Raw genomic sequence first — 26,668 nt, forward strand, 5'->3', positions numbered from 1 at the left:
ATGAGATCAGGGTCGCTGATCAGTACCAAATCCAGTAACGAAGGATTATGGCCAGGGGTAAATCTGGTGGGCCTGTCAATCACCTGAAACAGTCCCGCCTCATCCAAAGCTTCTAAGAATTGGGATGCTACGGAACCATCCGATGAAGCTGTCGTAGCAGGCCACTGTATCTCCCGAAAGTTGAAGTCACCTGCGATTAAGACATTCTGGCTACGTTGAGAAACAGAAATTAGTAAATCGAACAGAAGACGATCGCTAGGCGAAGGGTGAGGTCGATAGACGAAACCTATCACAGCTGAAAACAAGACATCTCCAGAAACAAGTTGTCAATGCCTGGAATATCATGTTTCACTTCTTCTATTTTGAAGGAATTGTAAATGGTCTGCTTCACCCATATACATACTCCGTCATAGCCTACGTTTGAAGTGCTATCGCATCGATAAACAATATAACCAGGAATAGTTACCAAGTGATCAGGAATGTCTGAATGCAACCAGGTCTCAGTGAGGCACACCAAGTCTGGATTTGAGTCAATAACAATGGCTCAGAACTCTTGAAATTTATTTTTAATTGAGCGTGCATTAATATAGCAGTGACCACTGTTTGAAATCTTTTAGTGGTTTTTTTGGGGTGTCACAGATTTACCATCAATTACAGTAGGCATACCCTTTACATAGTTTATATCAAAAGTAATGACCTGAAATTTTTCTTAGGCCCCTTTCGGACCCCTCTTGGTCCCCGGCCCCTAAGCGGCAACCTCAAGCGCCCAGTGGATATACCGGCACAACGTGGACCGCCTAGGTATATGCACGAAAAATCGAGTTTTCCCCAGTTTCTATCATTTGAGAGATTAAAACCATCACACAATCACGGTTTCAATCGCGAATGTACTAAAACACCCCCGCATGAACCACGCGCTACAGTGCTTGCCATCTATAGATGGCGCAGCAATCAAACGAACCCCGGGGCATCCGCTGAAGTTATCATGTCAAACAATATAATCCCGGATCATGAAAAGGGACGTATTCCGTCCGCCGGATTCCGTGTTTTTCATTGATGTCGCTCGGATTCCCGACAAAGGGCGCCGAGCGTCATCGGAAAATTGGAGACTGTGACAAATCGGCCCCCTTCAGTTGGGTGCAGTTTTCCGAGGGTGATTTTCAGACAAATTGGCGACCCGATGAATCTGACGCGAAAGCGACATGCACAGATCTCCGTTCGTTTTTTCACGTCGAACGTCGGTAAGAGATATGCTGACGTACGTTTTTGGTAGGTTATTTCCAATAGTGGACATCTGGGATCGAACATACTTATCTGGATTTCACACATAGTCATATATGACAATGACAGGTCATAACCTGTCAAAAATTATAGAGATATATCTAATCTTTGCTTTCAATTCGCAAATACCTCGACTCAATTAAGAGGGGTCTACACCCGTTATAGTGGTCGGTTCAAAAAAGGAAGTCAGAAACCCCTAATTTATAAGGGGTTTTCATTATTATGCAATTCAATCAGTTCGTCACCTCGGAAAGTCAGAAATTTCTCTATTCGTCAATCGGAAAAAAATAAAAAAATTTTTCATTGAAGAACAAATAGTCATTCATGTTATTAACTTTCCGAGATGCAATTATCTCTTCTATGAATTTCCAAATGAAGAAATTTCTCGAAAAGTTTCGCGATTGGCTACAATTCGTATCCTGGTGAAATTAAAAAAAGATGTTCGTTAAGTACTGCCATCTGTTCAACGAAAGTGGGAACTATTTTAATATCCGTACCTAACTTTTACTTATCGTTCAAGTGTTCCGGCAATACCCCACATCCTGGTAGTATTTCCCCCTTTACGCCTTATACGGATGGCGTGGTCGTTGTATAAACTCCTCTTAACTTTCGAAATTTGTAGAGCTGAAATGAGGTATTTACAGGGTACGTTTATGACTGATCGAGCAGCACCTATTATTAAACCTTTGACCGAGTTAGTAGGGCAGCAAACCAGTAAATATTCTCGTAAAAAACTCATATAAGATCAATATCTGAATTATTTTAATACAGCACAGAAACTGATGAGACATATTGACCTTTGCTTAAATCATGAACCATGTAGCATAATGTTTCCAGAAAAGTCTCTTTTACAAATTACCGCTACAAACAGATAAGTCCTTCTGTATTCTACTGTGACTTTGAATCACATCTCAAACCAATCAATTATATCAATTTGAGTTGTAAAAAGTATCAAGAATATAAGTCTATCAGGACAAGCTCATATTTAAATAGTTTTTAGCAAGAAACTTTCCCTTAATGTTTTAAGAGCTGTACTAGGGTCGATTGTATGGAATGGTCTTCGAATAAATTGAATGAGATTGCTTAAGTATTATACCGAGAGTATTATACAGAGCTTTTTTTTAACAGAAGGTTGAACTGGACAAAATAAAGCACCTTTTACCAAAAATTACCTATACGATACTTTCAAAATGATAAAGTTGAAAAAAAAATGAAATTGATTACTGAAATAGATCCTAATACGACCCTTGATATCTGAAATATTGCAAAACAATGGGACAGAAAAATACTTAGGACCAAATGTAAAAAAATTGAATAAAAGTTCGAAATCTCACCAATAAAATTCGTCTAAATTATTCACAATTTTTTTCTGAATGGTCATCACAATCTTCTTCTTGTTCGAACACTCCAACAATCGTCTTTAAAATGGGATGAAAGAGGGTAACAATAATAGCTCTTTGTCAAAATAAGCACTTTCAATAAACTGTCTCAATTTTCCACACATTTTTCATCCCAAATCGCACGATCCAACATTTTTTTCAAGTAACCTGATGCAACTAATCAGATAGAATCGGAAGTACTGAACCATTCATTGTCGAGCCTTATGTTTACATTACATTAGGTATTATTATTTGAACCGGGGTCGTTGTGGCTCGACTTTCGGAAACTGCGACCATGTAGATCTTCCGTTCTCTACCCTACTCATTCATAGAAACCCAAGGTGGTCGTCAATGATGTTGAGAAAACCGACAACATCCTTAGGGGCCTTAGCCGCTACCTCGTGAGTATCCAGGACAAATGATATTTGTACCGACAGTCATCAATCACGAATATCTTTGACTGAGTAAGTCCAGGTGTGTTTCTTCAGAGGGTAGCCTTATTTTTATGTTTTGTTTCGTTATTCTGATGCCAGAGTCACCTTCCACAGTCCCGTACTTGGAAGGTGAAATTTTTTCGAACTTCTAGGTCTTGTAGATTAGTGATGAAATTACTTATTTTGATGACTTCTGCCTTATGTCAAGAAAAAAAGCCTAACCTTTGAAAACACCCTGTATAGAAAACATAAAGAGGTCAAACCTATTATTTTAACGAGTTCACATAGTCAAACTAAATGCCATACTTATACGAAAACATTCAAAGCCATTGAAAAGATAGTGATGGATAATGACCACTTCAATGGAAAATAACGTAGAAGGCCTCATAATAGTCTTAATTTAAGAAATGCTTTTATTAGACCAGATGTATTCCATAAATTCAGAGAATGCCGACAGGGTGTTTTTGAGAATTCTCGGCGTTTATGTAACTCTTTATTTTTATTTATTTGTTGAAAACCGTTTGCTACCCTTTCAAAAGAGGAGAAAATTTATAAATTATGAAAGCTTTATTTCATTAACCAGCTAAACATCAAGAGCTCGTGTAAAGACCCAGCAACTCGAAGTGTTAGGTATAATCACAATATTTCCTCTGTATGTTGACTCATTGTGGTGGTAAGTGTTGGACATAGGTTCCATCCAGACATCTGAGGTATACTGATAGTCTAAGAGCTAGCGCAACATTTAGAAGCAAGAATTTTAGGAAGGCTGATTTATATGATTCCTAAGACTCAATCGAACACAAAATGACACCTCTGCCAGCTGGAAGACGTTGCGTTCTCTAGTGCGCAGCGCTCCTTTAGTGGGAGCGCCCACCAAAGTAGCGTAGCACTGACATGGCACATACATGACAAAGGCGATTCATAATTGTTAGATATCGCACATCTGAGTGAAGTTTCAGTTATTATTTTGCATCGCCTTTGTCCTGTATGTGCCATGTCAGTGTTACGCTTCTTTGGTGCGCGCTCTCCCTTATAGGTAAAAAAAGATGAAGATTTATATTTATTGCATTTACTTCGGAAAATGAATGAATACTTCGGTAAATATGATTTTTTTGGGCAAACGTTGCTGAATGCCTGGTAGACGCCATTTTTTATTAAGAAAATAGTGGAATTTCAAACTATCTCAGGAAGGCTCAAATTTTGTTATTATATTATTTAGATATTCAAGAGTGGAACATGAAATTGGCAGACATCCATTCGGTTGCCAAAAGAAGGCATACGCCCTCAAAGATTCAAAAAACTATATTATCGGATAGGACACTCGCGAAGTGAATGATTACAAAAGAGTCGAGAAACTATTTTAGGAATGCTGAAATCTTAATATTCAAGCCGAAAAATCTACCTGAAATGGTTCCTTGACACTTTTTGAACTGAAAGTTTGAGGTCGTCTACCTACTTTTAACAACATAATTGAAGTCTGCCAATTTCAAGTTTCATTCTTGAATATCTTAATAATTGGATATTAAAATGTCTACCTTCCTGAAATAGTTTCTTGGCTCTTTCGCGATCATTGACTTTTCATATGTCCTGTCCGATATCATAGTATTTTGAAAGTTTGAGGGCTTCTGCCTTCTTTTAGCAACCGAATTAATGTCTGCCAATTTTATGTTTTACTCTTGAATATCCGAATAATAGAATATCAAAATTTCAGCCTTTCTGAATTGGTTTCTTGACTCTTTTGCTATCATTCATTTCACATGTGTCCACGACCAATAACCTAGTATTTTAAAAGTTTGAGGTTTTCTGCCTTTTTTTGGCAACCGAATTGAAATCTGCCAATTTTATATGCCACTCTTGAATACCTTGAGTGCTGTACACTGTACAGTACTCCTTCTTTGTGTATGGTAAGAACACACTCCAGGACATGACAATATTTCCAGAAGCATTCTAAAAGGCTGGCTACCAATATATCTGGAAATAATCCGAATCTACAACTATTGTATTCGAGAATCTAGTTTCCATAAAATTTGGAAAAGAGGTCTATTAATCAGAAATTACTAAATCAAGAGCCGATACCAGAAATCTTGAAAATCATAGCCAATTACCTGACTACGAGTAATTGGAAAGAACCTTGAGAAAATAATCAAAGCCAGGATGATGAAAATACTAAACCACAAAATTCCCAAATACCAATTTAGTTTCAAACAGAAAACAACGACCATCCACCCACTGATCATACTCACCCAGAATGTACAATGTAAAAGGAAAGAGGGAAATCATACTGCAGCAATATTTATGGACATTCAGAAAGCATTTGACAGTGTCAACAAATGTCTTCACGAGAAGACAAAAATTGAACCTATAAGTAGCAGAATACAGAGACTAAACATGAAATTTATCAGTCAACAACACAACATTAATACAATAGAACCACTAATACATAGCATATCTCACCTTAAAAGACCTAAAAGGAAACTATCAGAACAACCAATATTCCAATATTTACTTAGCCTACTTCAATATTCTACTCATTATATATATTTCACAGACTCGCATACTGTCTCAAACCATCATATTGTAAAACATAAATTGTACAGGGGCAGGAAGACCTCGGTCGATAGCCCAATTTTTCAATGAGTTTTCAATAAAGTTATTTTCTCTCTCTCTCTCTCTCTCTCTCATTTTTATTTTTCGTGATATTTGTTATCGCTTTTGGCTCATCCAACTGATTCAATACCGCCACTAAAACTGAACTTTTCCTGGCTCAGAATGCGCCCAGTTCGAAACTATATGAGCGGCCTTTTCCAGTTCAAAAAATGCCGAACAATCGGATTTCCATTTTTATCGCGAAGGAACTTTCTGTCATAATTAATTTTCCCGCAGTACATGCCCCCGGAATCGCTAATTTATTTCAGCTAATTTGAATTTTCTCAGTAACAAGCCAATTGGGAGAACTCATCGCAGGATATATTTTCGCTTAACGAACATCTGCCTTAATTAGGAAAATTTTCCGGCGGAAAACGAAGCTTTTCCTATGGAAAAACCCGGTTCCGGCTAGCTGTTTGCCGTCAAAGCGGATAATGCAGGAACCATGAAGTGGAAGGTTGAAACGGAATCCAGATCTAGGCACATATGAAATGATATATATATGATAGATTCATTCTGAACAATGATTAATAATTAGGAACGTGTCTCATTAACTTGGAGTCAAAACGAAGTACATTATCTGAAATGATGAAATTTTCTAATTCTTTCGCTTATGGCCCCAAAAACAAAAAGCGAAAAGGAAAACCTGAACTCCGAAATCTTACATAAATGTCGAAAATTTTGAAAGAATATGTTGTTCATCATGCATATACAGGGTGAGTCTTTGACTCGTACAAATATTTTAACACTGTATTCTCAAGGTCAAAAGAAACACTTTTTTCCTTTACCATTTTCTCCGAATCGGCCCGGTTTGAAAAATACAGCCTGTCACAAACGGTTTCATAGAATGAAATGAATTTCTGAATATAGTTTTTCATTTATTTGATTAATCTTTTTCGAACACAAGATATCACCCACGTCTTCTAGTTTCTCATTATGACCATCAAGTACGTACCATAAAAATACCAAATTTCAAAGAACCCAACTCTTGAGACTAAGTTGAACGCTATCTGATGAATAATAATAATAATAATAATAATAATTATCGGAGGAGTTCACCCGAAGATTGAGAAGGGTAATGAGAACTGGTCTTAACAGCAAGAATCTGATCAAAGCGATTAACACCTACGCTTGCTCGGCGCTGAGCTATTCATTTGGTATCATCTCTTGGACGACCACCGATTTAGCAGCTTTACAGAGAAAAATAAGGACGATGCTGACTGAACACAATAAACTTCACCCCAAAAGCTCAATAGAACGGACAGAGCTGCCACGACATCTTGGTGGTAGAGGAATTGTTGATTTGTCCAACCGTATGTCCCAGGAAATTGAAGGACTTCGAAAATATTTCCTGAGCAAGGCTGCTTCGTCAGAACTCCATCGAGTAGTTAGTGTTGCTGATAGTTCTACACCGTTAAAGCTACAACAGGATCACTTGGAAACCGTCGAACACTCTGCAGAAAGTAAAATGCAGAAACTGATTGGCAAACCTTTGCATGGAAGGCACCAGAGCGAGGTCAACCATGATTACGTCGACATATCTGCGTCGAACTACTGGTTGACTTCCGGAAGGTTGTTTCCTGAGACAGAGGGCTTCATGCTCGCCATGTTGGAATAATGTGATTCCAACAAGAAATTACATGAAATATATCGCCAAGGATGCCTCAGTGGCGGACGATAGCTGTCGTTATGGCTGTGCCACACATGAAACTATCCAGCACATCACCGGGGGATGTCAGAAGTTCGCGGGCACGGAATTCAAAAATAGACATGATGCTGTTGCCAAGATTCTTCACCAAGAATTGGCACTAAAACACCAACTTCTAAGTTCGAAAAAGGTTCCTTATTACAATTACCATCCGGATGCTGTATTGGAAAATGAACATCACAAGCTCTACTGGGATCGCACGGTTCTCACAGACCGAAAAATAACCCACAATAGACCAGACCTCATATTGCTCAATAAGGATGAGGACACAGCACTATTCATCGACGTGGCAATTCCAAATAATAACAATCTTCTAGATAGGCACTCTGAAAAAATTTCAAAATACAGAGATCTCGAGGAGCAAACCATCATCATCTACAGGCCTGATACCGAAGAAACTACTAGAGAACTTGAGGAAACTTCAGCTGGACGAAAATTTCTATAGAGTCATACAGAAGGCGGTACTGCTCGGAACGGCAAAAACTGTACGCAAGTACATGGGGAATGCAGAGGAACACCGTCTGCTCCGACAGGAAGTGCGGGTGGAGCAAGAATCCAACCTATAGCAGGGAGCCGAGGAGCGACCCAGACCCGACCACAACCACTAGCCCGAAAACCTGGAAGGGGCACCAACAGAGCTTGATCCTTTTGATATCTGAGATATCTGGGATTAGTGAATTTTCCTCTGGAGAGGAGTGTGAAAGCCGCAATGTTTATTTCAATTACAATTTTTACAATAATTTGGAGTATTCATCTCAATAGCAGAAGAAATAAACATTTATATCTCCACAAATAGTACACTTGTACGTGAACATAAGTAATAACAGTTTTATGAATTTTTTCCCCTTTTTTAAACCCTGTGTGCCAAAAAAAAAACAAAAGAAATCCTGAGTTCAACCATCTTCAGTTGCAATTCTTCAAACAAAATTGTTTCTATTTATAAATGTATACCAGAATGATCTTGATCTGCCGGAAATCCATTTCTTGATGTTTTTATTATACGATGTTTTCACCTTTGTATCTTTAATGTCCATGGGAAGTAGATTATACAGTGAGAGCGCCAAGTAAGTATGTGATCTCAAACCGACTGTTTTCTTAGGTTTCGGCAGCTTGATGTTCTTGAATCTAAGTTCCCTTCCATTTTTTATGGGTGCCTTTTGTTGGTGTTGGTGGACAAGGAGGGCACGAGCATAGAGTTGTCGTACTGTGAATATATTTGATAGTTCGTATAGTTCTTCTGTAGGAAAGATCATTGATTTTCGATACATTATTTTAATTACCCATTTTTGAGCAACTTCTACTTCTTTATAGTATGAGTTCGCTAGTCCTCCCAAGGCTAGTATTCCATAATTCAGGTGTGGTTCGACTAAAGCATAATATATTTTCCGCAGTTCATCATCTTCACATATTTGAACGTTTTGTAAAATAAAACTATTGCTCATATTTTCTCGTATAATGCGCCGTTTTCGAGTAATTTGACGTTCAAAAATAAAAAATATCTGTGATATTCGGAAAAGTTGGTACTTTGGCTGAATTCATCTCTGAAAGATCCACAGATGTGTATTTAGTGTCATAGATTTAGTCTGTTATTCTGAAAGGAATTTTGTATCTCCAGGGGTGGTATAGCTCATTATGAAAACTTAAAATGGCTATATCTTTTTATCAGGGCCGAATCGTATAGGAAAAATGTGTTTTTTTTTACCTCAAGAATCTACTGTTGAAATATTTTTACGTGTGCTCTCCGATCTGTAACCGCACAACAATTGCCATAAATGTTCTGGAAAATATCTATGCTTCTCTTGCTTCCATAAACCGCATTCCTGTGGTTATAATCAATCCAGAAACCAAAATGGGATGAATCGTAATAAGTTATGGATCATCTGAAACAGTTAATATTCCAGATAATATCCCAATATCCATACGAAACAATGAGCACCACTCTCTCGTCAAATAACCCCTAATCAAATCTTCCCCAAAACCGGCGTTTAACGATCATTACAACGGTATAATTCCGACAGAATGCTGGTCCTAATCTCCTCTCGCCCAAATGAAGAATTAATACAGGGAGGATAGAATCGAAACGTTATAAGCTTCAGAATGGTTGGGTTGAAATTTCATAGCGGCATACTTGAGACGCTTTTAAAACATCTTGTCTTATTAGGCTTCACATTCGCAGCTTGCTAGAGTGGTTTCAAGTTCATCGAGTTGGTCCTCGTATACTATTTGTCTTTAGAGAAATAATTAGGCCATATTGAATTCGAACTGAACCAGTGAACGCTTCTTCTCTTACGAATAAAATGAAACAAAGATGGCGTTAATAACGTGCGTTCAAAAAAATTCGTTGTCAAGTAGGCTATGGAATGTTGAACGTTGATATTTGGTTTCTGAACGTTGGTTTTTTCTTGAATTACTTCATCTTCCGAAAATGCGAACAATGATGACATTAACCGAAGAAGAAATAAACAATTTATTTGCCAAATTTTTTCGCAGCGTTTTTAGACCCTGTCGGCAGCTTCATGATTGCGACGGTGGTGGTGTCGACTCGGTCACTGATGCTCTGGTTTCGATTTCTATTACCCCGGAGATGGTTCTGGATAAAATAAAATCCCTCGATGACGGTGCTGGAGCGGGCACTGATGGATACCCATCATATTTCGTCAAGAACTGTTGCCTGAGTCTGAGTTGTCCCCTTTCAATTTTGTATAATAAATCCATTCAATCTAGTACTTTTCCGGATTCATGGAAAATTTCCGTTTTGGTGCCAATTTACAAGGGTACTGGACATAGAGATTCTGTCAGAAACTACCGCGGAGTATGTAAATCGTCAATTTTTGGTAAAGTTTTCTAGAAAATTGTCCTTGATGCTTTGATGCATCACTTGAAACCAATAATTATACAAGAACAGCATGGATTCTTTCCGAAACGATCCGTCTAAACCAATTTAGTTATTTATACAGAATTTATCGCGAGGGCTTTGGATAACCGATCTCAGGTTGACGGTGTCTACACAGACTTTAGTAAGGCATTCGACAGGGTCGACCACAATCTTCTGATTCACAAATTTTCCGATATAGGAATTCAGGGTGACCTGTTGAGATGGTTTGTATCATATTTGAATAATAGGTCACAACTTGTTTCAGCTAATGGTTACGAATCCTCCAAATGTGTGGTAACATCGGGATCACATCTTGGGCCTGTGCTCTTTCTCATATTCTTGAACGACTTAAGGCACGTTTTCAAATATTGCCGTATACTTTTATATGTAGACGATCTGAAAATTTTCAAACAAATATTGAGTGTTAGAGACTGTGTGAGTATGCAGATGGACCTCACGGCCTTCTTGGAGTATTGTTGTCACAACAAATTGTAGTTGAAGTTGGAGAAGTGTATGGTAATATCGTTCACACGAAATACTTCGAGCATTGGGTTTCAGTACTGCTTGGATAATGTGAATATTCCTAGGGTAGACAGTGTCAGGGACTTAGGCATGATCTTTGACAAGAAGCTAAATTTTACCAGTATTATTTGGAACCCAATGTATAACGTCCATAAATTAAGACTCGAGAGGCTCCAGAATAAGTTTATAAGGTTTCTACATTTCAAAGTGTCGAATGTCTAAGTAACACTTGGCATAGGTGGAGTACGTTCCCAGAATAGGATCGAACATCGGAGAATGAAAAATGATCTTATTTTTGCATACAAAATCATCAGAGGTTACTTTGATTCCCCAGAGTTGGTTGAAATGATTCCATTCCATGTCCCTTCGAGGACAACTCGTAGTCGATCCTTATTAGCAGAGAGTACTTTCAACACCAATCTCGGTAAGAATTCACCAGTTCGCAGAATGTGTGAATCGTGAATCGTTTAATGAGTACTGTCGACATCTTCATCGTCAACCTACCAACGTTTAAAAAAAGTATGGAGAGTATTTTTCAGCTGTCTTAGTACCTATTATTAGATAAGAGATAAATGATCATTATGTTTTTTTGTTACTGCAGTTGATATGTTAGATTGGACCCTTGTTCACTGTTCACCACTAAACTTTTTTTATCATTTCAAATTATGTAAATGTATTTGTGGGTCTTTTATGGGGATTTTCCTGTTTGTACAGCTATTTTCTGAATAAATAAATAAATAACCTATACATCGTAATTTTGTATTGAAAGTGGCGAGGCACTTTTAAGAAAAAGTTAATTTCGCCCAAAGAGCGAAAATCATTTCTTCCATTGAGTCAGATCACAAGAATCCAAACAATCTGAGGCGGTTAGAAAAATTCTTGGTAAAACTGACATGAGACATGAATCTTGAACGGATCGTGGTAAAAGAGTACTTTCGAATGATTGATCTTTCAGCAATATTGGGAATGTGGCTGGAACATTGAAAAATATTTCCACTCTTCTTTTATTTTCTCCCCAATTCTGAAGTAGGATTCAATAATAAATTCTTTCTACACGTCCGTAAAAACCATCTTTATAATTTCCTGGTAATTTTAATTCAACAACAATCCAAATTGCTAACTTATAACTTGTCAGTTCTCCTGGAAAATAGTAGTGCAAAAGCTAAGAATTACGATAAGACACGAAATATTGACGTTCAAAATTCCATAGCCTACTTGAACACGAATTTTTTTGAACGCACGTTAGTTTCGTAAATTAATCAGAGAGGAATTTCTAAATATGCACACGCATCTTTTTCATGAAAATGCCTTGCTCAAATTCACTATATCGCTTGATATTTTTGTAAATGGTGGCATCATCGGTGGAGCCTAGCCACCTGTCGGCTGTCAACTATATCTGTGATTATCAAATTTGGTGCAATGATCGTTTGGATGTTCATGGACATATAGCCTTTCCTTTTCCTGAATATGTCAGCATCATCATCCCCTAAAATCAGAAGCAGAACTCATTAATTTTTTTTTCAATTTTGGTTTGAATTAGTAGAGGAATAATCAGCAATGTTGGAGGAAAGGATGTTAAACTCTTACCTCGAGATTGTATTTTCACGTGTGTACAATCTATACACTCCAGTACATTCGGAAAGCGTGCAATTTTATAGAATTCCGCCTTCATTTCTTGCTGCTCCTGTTCCAACTCTGGAAATTTCATGAATTCGCTTCTCAAACTTACGATGGCTTCCGATACGCTCCTAATGATGCGACTACTTGTAGCAACACTAATCGCCCCTATGTCTCCTACAGTTTGCAGATGACAACCTGTAGCATAGAATCTCAGGGCACAAAGTAACTGGTTGATGGGAGACACGGATAGATTCCTGCAAATTACTATAGTTTTTTATAGTTTTTAGGTCAGAATGTAAAAATAAGCTGAAAAATGAACGGCTTGCAAACAATTATGAAATTCTTGAAAAAGTACCTACCGGAACAGGAGTAACAGGACTCAAACCTACGACCCCTTGATTCGTTTGAATCCTGCTCGGAGAAATAAATTTTCAAGAATTTCATAATTGTTTACATGCCATTAATTTTTCACCTTGAAGGAAGAACTTTTAATATTTATCACTTAACTTTCATCGGGAAAATACAGACATCGTCAATTCTTTCCAACACAAGAAGGACACTTTCTCTCGATAATATGTATGTTCTAAAAAAGTCTGTAACATCGTAAGAAGAAAAATATTCGGGTCTATCACGGTAAAGACGAGGTCGCGCAAATAATCTTGGATTCGAAATCAACTGTACTATTTCGAAAGCTTCCATAAAATCACTTTCATCATTCTCCATCTTCGCTACGAACACTTCTTTGCTTATTAAGATCAAGAAATTTCTTTTTGCAAAGCACGAATGAAAAAATTATTTATCGGAATAATTAAATATAAATGGAAACAACAATTCCGAAAGAATTGTCGCTCCAATAATGCGAGTTAGTCACTGTACACACAGTACTCCTTTCTTCTTTTTGTTTTTGTTTTGTAATTATTTATGTCAAAAAATCGATTGTCAGCTTATTAGGGATTCGATAGGAGATCGACTTTAGGTTCTTTATAATTTAGGATATTCTTTAGCGTTTAAGGGTCCCCTAAACGTGGGTGAAAACGAATTCATAGGTAAGAGTCACTTAAATCGGCTTAGGTATTCCTTGAAATTTAGGGATCGTTGATTAAAACGGGTATTAGATTCGTATATTTGCAATAAAGAAATGTCTCTCTTGTAATGATTTGCAATAAATTATTCAAGGTGATTTCCTGAAAAACTACTTACTGGGAGACAGTTTTTTTTACTGAGGTTTTTCCATAAGCTCTTGTATCATACGAAAAATTGTATGGTACCCCGTTACACTAACCTCTGCTTACTCTGTAATGTGCTTATACACATGCTAAAATTATTGTTGGATGTTAAAAATTAACATGCTTACTAAATATTTTATTCAATTGTTACAGTGATTTTCGAGACAAGGCAAAGACCTACCAATGGCAGCACCAAACAGGCGAGCAGAGAAACGCTAATTCTGTTCATCATCATTACATCGGTGTTACTGCTTAGGTGATTTCCATAAAATTTCAATTGACCTCTCGGGGGTTCTTCCACGAATTTGATGTGATATTTAGCATGAAATATGTTCGATAATACTTATTTATTTGAGGTACATTCAGATCCAAATGTATATAAGAAAATTATGAATTTAGAATATAGCTTCGATTTTTTATGTATCAAATGATAAAAGGGGGATGAAGTCGGGCAAAGGGAAAACCACAAATTAATATATGGAAATATATTCAAGAGCTATAATTTTATGACTATCGCAATATTTATATGGGAAAGCTGGGAAGCTTCTATTGAATGTTCACAATAACTAATGCGTGATTTCAACTGTATTTAATTCCTGTCTATTTGTTTATTCTATATTATAGAAATTTTATTTTCTCGTTGAGTTTATGTTGTTGATACAATATTTTATTAGGATATTAACGCATGTATAGTCAATTTTCTACATGTATATTTATGGAAATACAATCATTCATTGTTGATATCCCAATAAGATATATCGATAATTCCAAATAAGTTGTAGAGATATTTTTTTCATATAAGTAGGTGCCAAATAAATGAAATCGTCTATGTTTATTCCACTTTCACAGTAGGAGAATTTTTGTTTTATGTTTGAGTTTTTCCTTCATTCCTGAATCGTTTTATTTCCATAAAATTTTCTACTTTTTTGTTGATGAGCTGTTTTAGTGAAATTGTTATCTACTGAATATGTCTGTGAATGATTAAAGATATTTTACAGTAGTTCGTATTTCATTTCTTGCATTCAATCCTGTAGACCCATAGACATAGAGACAAAGAGACAGGACTGAGCAATACTATTATGAAATTTTCTATTTTATTTCTGTAGACATAGAGGTGAGTGTGGACCAATCAAAATTTTTTCTTCTCTTTGCCCCATTTTTTGACCGTATCTCATGCACAGATAGAAAGGGAAGGGGAAGGCACAGTCCTGTCTCTATGTCTATGTATAGATGTGGGGAAGAATTTCATGTTGTCATAATGGGGAAAATACTTCCACTGCTGATCGATGAAGATTAAAGATTTCATAGTGAATACCTAACATTGGAAACAGTGGCCTGAGCACTGAAAACTTTTTTATTTCATAGAATGTTCGAAAGATAATCGAAATAAAACAAAATATAGGATATTCTTATCATTCTGATGAAGTATTTACACTGCTCAACAATTGATAGAGATGACGGTTCTGATAACTGCTTTTGGGGGAGGTTCTATATGTGTACATATATGGGGAGGAATTTTTTTGGAACAGTTGCACAGAGACGGTTGTTTTGCAGATCGCTAGTATGACCAGCCAAAGATAGGTACATTTTGCCAATATTAGAGATTCCCTTGCTCTTCCAAGATACCTACAGATAATGACTTTTTCGGAGATCCTTCCCTTACAATTCAGTATTTATTTACAATGGTATTCCTATGAATTTCAGAGGGTGTTCAATCAATAGAATTAAAAAATATTACAAAGGTGCGTTATTGTGTGAACAAGGCCCGGTTAACCTTTGAAACTGATGAATAACGTAATTATGCTATTTTGTGTATATTGCGTCCATACCGGTGTGTTCTCTTGTTTTCTTCCTTTTTTTCCTTTCACTATGGTGAAGGTTATTGAACATGTGTAAATATTACATTTTTATTGTTTCTCGTTATTTTGTAAATGGTTTTTTGTATCCTGAGATTGAGTGGAGTAGCACTAGCTAGACTTCGCCTCAGTCGATTGATCAGTAATATTAGGCAATTTATTAATATTATATCACGATATGATAATTGAACCAATAATGGTTCCTCTTGCGGCAGCTATTGGTGAAAATTTCACTTATCGAAAGTAATGCACTTCCTCACCGTAGTTGCCTGAAAGCACTGGAAGCGCATGCTATTGAAAGGATGGACTGGCCTGCTCGTTCTCCAGACATGAATTGCACCGAGCACGCATAAATTGTCTCATCTAGAGTACTGGAAGTGTAGAATGCTTGAGACGAGCTCATATAAGATCAACCAAGTAGGTACTCTCTTTACTGATGCTTTCAATTCCAATATTCCTAATATGTATAAATTGATGGTGGAAATTTTCAAAGTTCATTTCTAGCGTTCCTATGGCCCGACAATCGATTCCATTCATAATTATCAATTGTTTGTATCACTTATAACGTATAAAAGCAAATCCCGTTACGTGACAAATCCGTTTTTGCTTTTTATCGACATACCCTTATGTCACCTGTGGAAATTTTCAAAGTTCATTTCTAGCGTTCCTACGGCCCGACAATCGATTCCATTCATAATTATCAATTGTTTCAATGATAATTAACATATTCAAAGTAGTCTCATCATGTGACAAAGCCGTTTTTGCATTTTATCGACATACCCTTATGTCACCTGCGGAAATTTTCAAAGTTCATTTCTAGCGTTCCTACGGCCCGACAATCGATTCCATTCATAATTATCAATTGTTTGTATCACATATAACGTATAAAAGCAAATCCCGTCACGTGACAAAGCCGTTTTTGCTTTTTATCGACATACCCTTATGTCACCTGTGGAAATTTTCAAAGTTCATTTCTAGCGTTCCTACGGCCCGACAATCGATTCCATTCATGATTATCAATTGTTCGTATCACATATAACGTATAAAAGCAAATCCCGTTACGTGACAAAGCCGTTTTTGCTTTTTATCGACATACCCTTATGTCACCTGTGGAAATTTTCAAAGTTCATTTCTAGCGTTCCTACGGCCCGACAATCGATTCCATTCATAATTATCAATTGTTTGTATCACATATAACGTATATAACGTATAAAAACAAATCCCGTTACGTGACAAAGCCGTTTTTGCTTTTTATCGACATACCCTTATGTCACCTGTGGAAATTTTCAAAGTTAATTTCTAGCGTTCCTACGGCCCGACAATCGATTCCATTCATAATTATCAATTGTTTGTATCACATATAACGTATATAACGTATAAAAACAAATCCCGTTATGTGACAAAGCCGCTTTTGAATTTTATCGAGCCACCGTCAACTCAACTTTGAAAAATGACCATGTTACTATGTTCAAAAATCGAGGGTGTTATGATTTTTAATTAAAGAGTAGTGGACTGTATGAAAAGATAATTGAGTTGGAGATGGTATAAAAACATTTATTAAGTATCATTCACAACCATAAAATGAATATGTCACCTGCATGAAGCTAATACAGTAAAAAGCAACTAATATTAACCACATCTATAAACTCAGAGAGACAATATCCAATTAAAAACAAGAGATGGTCCAGAGCAGTTCAAATGAGAAGTCACTTGATGTCAGACTTAGACCAACGTCTAACTCCTCAACAGGAGTTCAATAAATTCAATATCAACACAACGGTTACACAGTGATAGGGCAATCAATTGAAAATTGATTGCGAGAGCCTCCTTTTTCTATCAGAAAACGCGAAGGTTAGAATACTGAATTTTAAAGAGAAGACGCGAGAGTACAGAGAAATAGGCCTGAGGTGAAACTGCAATGTCTAAGTCTGATCATCAACGAGAAATCGATACATTAAATTTGAGTTGATCAATAATGTTAATGTAAGTATGAGCAGAACAAGAGTAGCACAAGTTAAATGAGAAGCACAGAATTAATGAATTTGAGAAGCACTAGAATATTAAAAATAATATGAAAAGGGCAATAAATTCTAATTAAATGAGAAGTTCGATAATAATTAATTAAATGAAAAGGACAATCATTATTAATATGAGAAGAACATAGTATAATTCATATACATTGAGATGATCTTGAAGAGTGCAAAATTTATCAATGAATTCAGCATTTACAGAGACGAACTGCTTACAAGTAAGCACGATTAGAACGTTCATCAGAAAAATAGAAGAAACAATTGATAAATGAAGAGAAGTCATGAGAGTACTGAGTTGAATAAATCTCTAATCGTAGATTTTGAGATGTGCTGAAGGCTGAGAAAACTAACATGCATGTTGAGTCCGATGAATGAATATAGAAGAGAAACAATGAAAGTACATATTATAAAGAGTAGACCATACCAAGTGAGTAGACATGAGTGTTCGAGCAGACTTTCCAGGGTGGAGCCTAGGTCGAGGTGTATCGAGCATTATCACTGATCGCTTAACGAAACTTGAGGTGTTCATATCCTGTTCTGAGAAAAACAGCTACATCCAGGGTCCACCCTGGAGAATATGAGGATTCATTAATCTGAAACTCAACACCATGAATTAGTCATATGTATAACGAGGTGATCATAAGAGTTGTTATAAAAATGATTAAACTGATTCTAATAATTAAGAGAAGACAATGAATCAGATTTTGGTGATGACAACAACATTTTTCCACATTGTTTGTTGTCGAGAGTCTAATGATTTTTATAAAAGAGACTACCTCATTGACGGTAAGATTGCACGTTCTTACTACAATGCCTACATGAATTTAAGTGATGAAATTTTGAGAAAACACATATATACTTTTCAGCTGGCCTGATGATGGTTTGACAACCGAAATCGATCGCCAAAGAGTAAAACTTTAAAAGAAGTGTGTTTTTTATGTTTGTTTTATTATCCCTGTTAATGAATCAGATATCAATTTTATGGAGATGAACTTGAGAAGTTTCAATCCTGGTGCTACGTACCCATTTTCATGTGAGAAGATCTAGAGAAGTCTGAAAATCTATATAAATTATGAAATATAATAAAATATATAGTTCTGAGAAGACAATAGTTCGATTTGAGTTGAGTAGACATTTCAATTGAGCAGTGCTCGCAAGGATTCGGAATCTATTTCTAGATTCTGAATCTCTTGCACGTGGACTTATTTCATTACAATGAAATTATCATGAAAATGGTGTAATGTATGATGTTGAGCAGTCTGAGAGTACTTTACCTTATGAGAAGAACAATTTAGCACCAGGATTGTGCGAGAAGACTTAAAAATTGAGAACAACTAAAAGAGGTGAACTTAAAAAATGAGGTGTTATAAAGGCACTATGAAAGCTAAGAGACGTTACTTCTACAGAGCTAACAAAGAGAATCTTAAGAAAAATATGTAAATGTGTAGGTTTTTCACTTCTGAAAAACACGGAAAGTGGGGCCGCTGCGTCGTTCAACCAGCGCACCGCCGAATCGGGGTACCATACGTGGCCACCGGAGCTGGTCAGTAGCGTCGACTAGAGAGAGGTCGGAGGGGGGCTTCGCTCAATTTTTAACATACTATGTTAATTTGTGTCCTTTCTACGGCCTGACACTCGAATTTCAGACATTATTGTCCATTATTCATTATATAGTCACCGAATTTACGAAATCACAGAAGGCACTGAATTATTTTCATACTCGGGATCATGAGTTACGGTGCACCCGTAGGAAACCGTTGCTGGCAGAAAGCGTTGCTGTTTTCACACTCATAAAATATGGGACATATGCTTTTGTCTTCGTCTTGGTTTCTATCTGGAGGAGATTCAATCGGACACCGTTTCATATTGGATGGCGCTCTGGGTAAATGTATAGTACCCAGTAGAACTTGCCAATATTGAATAAAGTTCCATCAATTCCAAACGTTCTCCACCGTAGATAAATGCTATGTTGCTCTGATGAGGTCAAATGAGGCCGAAACCATGGTCAGCATCTGCTTTTCTTCGGTGGAGCGTACTCCATTTGGGGCCTTGACGATGGCAAATTGGCTAGTTCAATTCAGATCGTAACACTTGTTGATATTCATATCGTCGGGTGGTATGCATCTGAATTTATCCTTATTGTTGAACTTTATATTCATTGTACCACCGATTTACGGTAGCGATGATAGCAATTTTCAACTTGAAATGAAAAAAAAAATCAGAGCCTCTAATGCTTATTTTCATTTACATCACTTATTGGCGAACCAATTACTTCAGAAATATGTAAAACAGGAGAAATCAATTATATTTAACAATCATCACTATGAATTTTTTTCTGATTAAAACGTATTGGTATTGAGTATTATCGCCTTAGATACCATACCATATGTCATAACACACCTATATCATTTCATACTGTCATCCAAATAGCCTTCCGCAACAGACGAATTTTTCCAACCACCGGGTCTCTTCAGGGTAGTCATTGAGGCTCCCGCATCGGCAACCAAAGTCGCGGATGTTCGTCTTCCACAAAGACCTATATACGCTTTCGGGTTATCTAAACCCAACCATTCAGCAACCTTACTCGGAATCTTTCCAAAGGTATTTTCGCCGCGAAAAGCACACTTAGGCGGACCGGCCACCGAATGCGAAGTTGAGCGAAGCTGTGCTTTTTCAATGCAAAATCACGAGCTACGTCACTCGATTCGTAGCTTGTCGATTATATTAGCATTGAAAACTCTCAGCTTCGCGCAACTTCGCATTCGGTGGCCGATCTCCCTTATTTCGATAACCCACCATTCCGAGTCATTCGCTTGACAAGAGAAGACGTGCTACAGTGCTCCTAGTGCTATAAAAGAGAAAGCGGACGAGAAAGTCGAAGTGTCATAAAAGAGAAAGCGGACGAGAAAGTCGAAGTGTCACAGTGCCGTAAAAGTGAAAGCGGAGGTGAAAGTGTACACTGGCGAAGCTGCGGAATTTATGATTCCGTCTACGAAACTTCCGAAGTTTTTTGTAAGTTCTATAAGTGTATGTGTTATAGAGCGGAAATTCGTTCAAATTCAGTGTATTCAGTGTCGAGTCCAGATCCCAAGATCGCTGGTTCCACGGATATCACTGGTGAGTCGATTTATTTTTCTGATAGTATAGAAAATATTTAATTTAGCCACATAGCTTAATAGTAACATAGTAGTAAGGATTTCCAATATTCATTATTATTCCGAAATACCTCATATAGTTCAATACAGACAAAAAGCCATGTCGGAGGTCTCAGACAATGAGAGCTCCTACATGGAAGCTACGGACACCGAAGAATTTAGCGATGGAGATGCAGAGGAGCTTGTAAGGCTCAAAGAAGAGAATGGGCAGTTGAAGGCTCGAATAAATAAACTGACTGAAACCGTGTCTCAGTTGGTCGGGGAGATACGCCTCTTGAGAGAGGAAGTTAACAAGAATAAAGCTCCTCAATCCCCTAGTTTTGCTGAAATTGCAAAACAGAATACGGCACAGAAATCCCCCACATTTGCAGAAATTGCAAAGCCGGTAGCGGTCCCCAAAAATTCCTCCAAACAGGAAGTAGCTCCAGAACCGGAGAAGAAGAGAAATTTTGCAACTCAAGTTGCTAAAACCCAGAACGCGCCGCCCACAAAACGCGCGCGTAAAGAAAGTTCATCTTCAGACGAAGAGACCGCAAAAAAAGCAACGGAGTTACCTAAAAAAGATAAAATTCCACCCATCACGACGATGGGTACAGCCGATTGGGTAGAGATCTCAAAAGCTCTCTACTTGAAGAAATTCAGCTACAACAGAGCAACCGTCGTAAAAGACGGGATCAGGATCGTAGCCTCGACTGTGGACGACTACAGGAACATAACAAAATATTTTGACCAGATTGGTAAGGAGTACTTCACGTACCAGATGGAGGAAGAGAAAAAGATATATGCAGTTATAAGACATCTCCCAATAGATGCTGATCTAGATTTAATAAAAAATGATCTAAAGGTCCAAGGAATCCATGACGCCGAGGTGTCCAGAATGACATCCAATAAAACCAAAAAGTTTATACCCTTATACCTGGTAAAAACTCAGAGAAAGGAGATTTTCGAAATAAGACGCCTCTACAATCTCTGCATTGTAGTGGAATCAAAAAGAAGGGCAGAAAATCCAAGCCAATGCTTCAGATGTCAGAGGTACGGACATGCCCAAAACAAGTGCTCTTTTCCATACAGATGCGTCAAATGTTTGGGCAATCATTGCACAAAAGATTGCGAACTTACCAGAAAAGGTGAGGAGAGAAATGCCACATGCGTTCTGTGCGGTGAAGAAGGCCATCCAGCAAGCTACAAAGGATGTAGCGAATTCAAATTAGTTACAAGGAAGAGGAAAACAGGCCAGAAATCGGCTCAGCAGAGCACGATTCCTCTAAAAGTCCAGGAGAAAAAGAAGCCCACCCCCTCCAAAGTAGACGACAAGAAAAAAGAAGTACCCAAACCAGTACAGAAGAAGGAGACACCGAAAATGCCCCAAGCTAAACCTACGATCAACAAAACAAAAGAAAACAGAAAAGTCTCTGAATCCGCCGACGATTTAGACACTTTTACTGAAAAAATTTTCAACAAAATCATGTTGAAAATTGAAAGAGAGATGGAGAAAAAACTCCAAGGAATGTTCAGTAAACTGAAATAATGGAACATACAACTAGGAAAAATTCCCTTAAAATAGTCTCCTGGAACATAAACGGGGTCAGAACTCGAAAACCCGAGATAGAAGAAATAATATCAGAGAGAAAACCTGATATTATAGCCTTACAGGAAACAAGAATACAACCAAATACGCGATTTTATATCATGAATTATGAGATATATAGATGTGACAAAATCGCAAACACTGGGGGAGGTGTTGCCTTACTGGTTAGACGAGATCTGAAACACTATTTTAAAGGAAGATCTGACGAGTCACAAATAGAAACAGTGACGATTGTAGCTGAAATAAATCGACAAAGAGTCGAAGTCACATCGGCATATAAAAGACCCCCAAATAACCTATTGGAAGAAGAAATCAACAACTTACTAGATGGAACAAACCCGAAAATCTGCATCGGAGATTTTAATTGCAAATCTCCAGAATGGAACAGCAGGATGGAAAACAGAAATGGCAGAAAACTGAAAGATCTCGCTGAAAAACATGAAGCTATCGTTATTGGACCTGAAGAACCAACGTACCTAGCATTCGGAAATGGATTACCAGATATAATTGATATCGCAATTATGAAAAATATCACTAGAGAATTCTCGATAGAGACCTTGTGGGACGGAACCTCTAACCACAACCCCATCGAATTAACAATAGGAGATGGGCCAAGAAGAGAACTAATGCAAACAAGAGAATACACCGATTGGACGAAATATAGCCATCTGATACAATCGGAGGTAACAGAAATACCGACAATCAACACACCGGAAGACCTAGAAAGAGCAGTTGATAAACTAGAAAAGAATATAATAGATGCCTATAAAAAGAGCACAAAGAAAATAACGAGACCAGCACCGATACATCCACACGGTGATACACCCAGAGAAATCAAAGATCTCATCAGGGAAAATCGGAGGCTAAGAAAAACATACAGGCTCAACAAAACAGATATAAATAAGAGAAATCTAAACCGACACAGCCAAGTTCTAAAAAATGCCCTGAAGGACATGAGAACAAATAGATGGAACAAAAGAGTTCAAGAACTAAATACTATCGATCAATCTGCATGGAAAATGCAAAAATGTCTGAGAAGAGAAAAGACTAAAATACCACCTCTCCACGGAGAAAGAGGAATGGCATATACGAATATCGATAAAGCAGAAGCACTGGCGGACTCGATAGAAAGAGAATCGAGAATAAATTACAGACCTGATGACGATAATGACGAGCTGGAAGATCTTGTAGAGAACAACGAAGAAGAAATGGACGAACCACCAGTAGACGACAAAATAGAAAAACCAACTTCTCCATTTGAAATAAAAGAGATAATCAGAAGCTTGAAAAATAGAAAAGCTCCCGGAAGTGATAAAATAACGAATGCTATGTTGAAGAAATTACCTAGAAAAGGTATAGCTGCTCTCACAAATATTGCAAACGGTATAATGAGGACTGAACACTATCCGGAAAAGTGGAAAACTGCAGAAGTCATAGTGTTCAACAAACCAGGCAAAGATAAGAAATTCCCCCAAAACTACAGGCCGATAAGTTTATTGTCCGCCCTAGGAAAAGTAGTAGAAAGGGTAATCGCTAGGAGGCTTACAGAAGAAACTGAAAATCTGAATCTCATTCCAGCAGAGCAATTCGGATTCAGAAGAGACCACTCAACTGAACAGCAATTACTGAGACTCACAGAATACATAACAGAAGGATTCCAAAATAAACAAGCAACCGGTCTTGTACTACTAGATGTCGCCAGAGCATTCGACAGAGTATGGCATGAAGGATTGATTTACAAAATGAGATATGCTGGATATTCAATGAAACTGTGCAAGTTGATTAGGAATTATTTGAGGAACAGAAGATTCTACGTGAAAGTGGAAGGAGAAAAGTCCACAACCAGATATATGGAAGCAGGGGTGCCTCAAGGGTCAGTACTTGGGCCGTTACTGTATAACATATATATTCACGATATACCAAAATCTCCAAGGACTATGCTGACACTATATGCCGACGACACAGGAATCGCAATGCGACATCGCAAGCCAGAAATTATAGAAGGAATGTTACAAGAAGCTATAGATGAAATAAATGACTGGTGTATTAAATGGAAAATAAAACTCAACGGACAAAAGAGCCAAGCGATATTACTGCAGAAGAGGAGACTAAGAACTACAACAAATCTAGAGGTAGATGGAGAAGAAATCGAATGGAAAAACGAAGCAAAATATTTAGGTATCACCCTAGACAAAGGTCTAACATGGAGAAGCCATATCAAACAAGCCGTTGACAAAACCAAGGCAGCGATGAATATGCTCTACCCGCTGATAGGTAGAAAGAGCCACATGTCAAATGAGACAAAATTGAAAATAATCAAAGCCGTTGCTAGACCGCAACTGACTTATGGATCAGGTGCTTGGGGATTCGCGGCAAAGAGCCATATACAAAGAATTCAGGCAACAGAAAACAAGCTACTACGATGTGCCATAGATGCGCCTTGGTTTGTCAGGAACAAACAGATATATCGAGATTTGAAGTGGGAAACCATCACCGAATTTATGAAGAGGAAAGCTGAAAAGTTATTCGAAACAGCGAAGGAACATCCAAACGAAGAACTCAGGAGACTAGTGGACAACGATCCGGAGGAAGACAGAAGAAGAATGAGAATTTATAAAAGGAGACCGAGAGATCAATTGAGGAGAGATTAAAATGAGTACGACAACTTATTAAAACTATACTAAGAAGAGATATCCGAAATGGACGAACATGAAAACCCTAGCACGACAATGTGCAAGAAGAAATCAACCGATTAAGGGATAAATGGTTTATAGGCAAATGCCCGGAACCAACAAAAAGCAGGTTAGGTTTAGTGGGTCGCGAACTCAGAAGGAGAGTGAGTAACCCCACAGTGTTCCCTAGAAATGGGTTCCTCTGGGCGAGAGATAGAGCCCCGTGTTTTCACGGTCGCAGATTCCCCCTGCTATAAAAAAAAAAAAAAAAAAAAAAAAAAAAACGATAACCCACGAAGAACTTAAGAACACTTTGTGGACGCAACGCCGAATATTCTCCCACTAAACGAGCAGCACCCAGATCTTCTTCATGAATTATTGCAAATTTCCTATTTAAATAATATTTCGTCTTTGACGCGTTAATAACGATCACAGACCCACGATCTTCGATATCGGAAGATACTCGGGAAGAAAGCATATTCACCAATTCGATGGTTCTGCAGGCTCAAAGAATTCGCATAATCAAAGCGACCTTCAAAATCACGGATGTAAAAATCTATTCAACAGAGAAAATCAAAATAAAATTTTTACCTTCATTATACATCAAAAATCTTTACTTGGAGCTTCTCTCAAGAATTTTTTGATCTCCCGGGATAAAACTTCTGATTTTTTAGGAACGTATCCTCTATTTTTGTTTTTTACGAATGCTTCCACTTCATCGAAAATTTTGACATTGATCTTAGCTTTGATAATTTTGGCCATTGTTTATCACGGAACTTCAATATGCAGACGACTCCGCATTTATCGCTAGCAGCTCAGAGAATCTACAGATAATGTTGGATACCTATAAACATATAAGTATACGATGCTTTAGGCCTTAGACTCAATATTGACAAAACCAAAATCCTGGTAAGTCCGCCAGAAAGCCTTCAAACAGATATCAGCCTGGAGGATGAGGCTCTAGAACAGGTCGAGCAGTTCAAATACTTGGGAAGCTTCATAAATACTATGGCTAACCTGAACACGGAAATACACAACCGTATCAATTCGGCATCACGGGCATTCTGGAAGCTATGGGCAGAGTGTTTCAAAATCACGATCTCAATCTGAAGACCAAGACAGCTGTTTACAAAGCAGTGGTCCTCCCTGGGCGCCCTATAGTCGACATATTGAACATCTTGAACAAACGCAACAACGTCATCTAAGACAAATAATGCACATCAGATGGTTCCACAAAGTTTCAAATGCAGTCTTGCAGCGCGCGAGTTGCTCAGTTGGAGCGGCCACATTCTGAGGATGCATGACACAAGACTGCCCAAAATAGCTCTGTATGGCGAATTCACAGAGGGAGCTCGGAAATCAGGAGGCCAGTTTAGGCGGTTTGAGCCTCATCAATCCCTAAAATCAGTAAATGCCATTCATAACTGGAAACCATAGATCAACTTAAAAATTCTCATGTTCATTTAATCTATGCTGGGAACAACTAGCGTAAGACAGATGACAGATCACAGTGCAGATCTTTGGTCCACAGTTATAATGGAGACTCGAGAAGAACACAGCGGCGGCCAGATCTGGTTGGAGACTATCCATGCTCAGAGTGTGGAAGCATCTATAGGTCACGGTTGGGTATCTTCAGTCACAGGAGGGCACACACTCGCAGGTAGCCCTAAGAAATT

The 26,668-nt window shown here is 37.7% G+C and overlaps 1 protein-coding gene across 3 annotated transcripts in view; it reads left to right on the top strand.

Annotated features, from left to right (window-relative positions):
• The window catches only part of LOC123316718 (cell adhesion molecule 2-like), a 253,937-nt gene extending 239,246 nt beyond the window's left edge, over nt 1-14,691 (top strand). For all 3 annotated transcript variants that reach the window (XM_044902924.1, XM_044902922.1, XM_044902923.1), the window contains exon 5: nt 13,845-14,691. In XM_044902924.1, the coding sequence (XP_044758859.1) occupies nt 13,845-13,951 (107 nt within the window). In that variant the 3' untranslated portion in view covers nt 13,952-14,691. The remainder of the gene's footprint in view (nt 1-13,844) is intronic.
• Nucleotides 14,692-26,668: the final 11,977 nt, after the last annotated feature.

Source organism: Coccinella septempunctata, chromosome 7, assembly GCF_907165205.1.
Source record: "Coccinella septempunctata chromosome 7, icCocSept1.1, whole genome shotgun sequence".
Classification (NCBI taxonomy): domain Eukaryota; kingdom Metazoa; phylum Arthropoda; class Insecta; order Coleoptera; family Coccinellidae; genus Coccinella; species Coccinella septempunctata.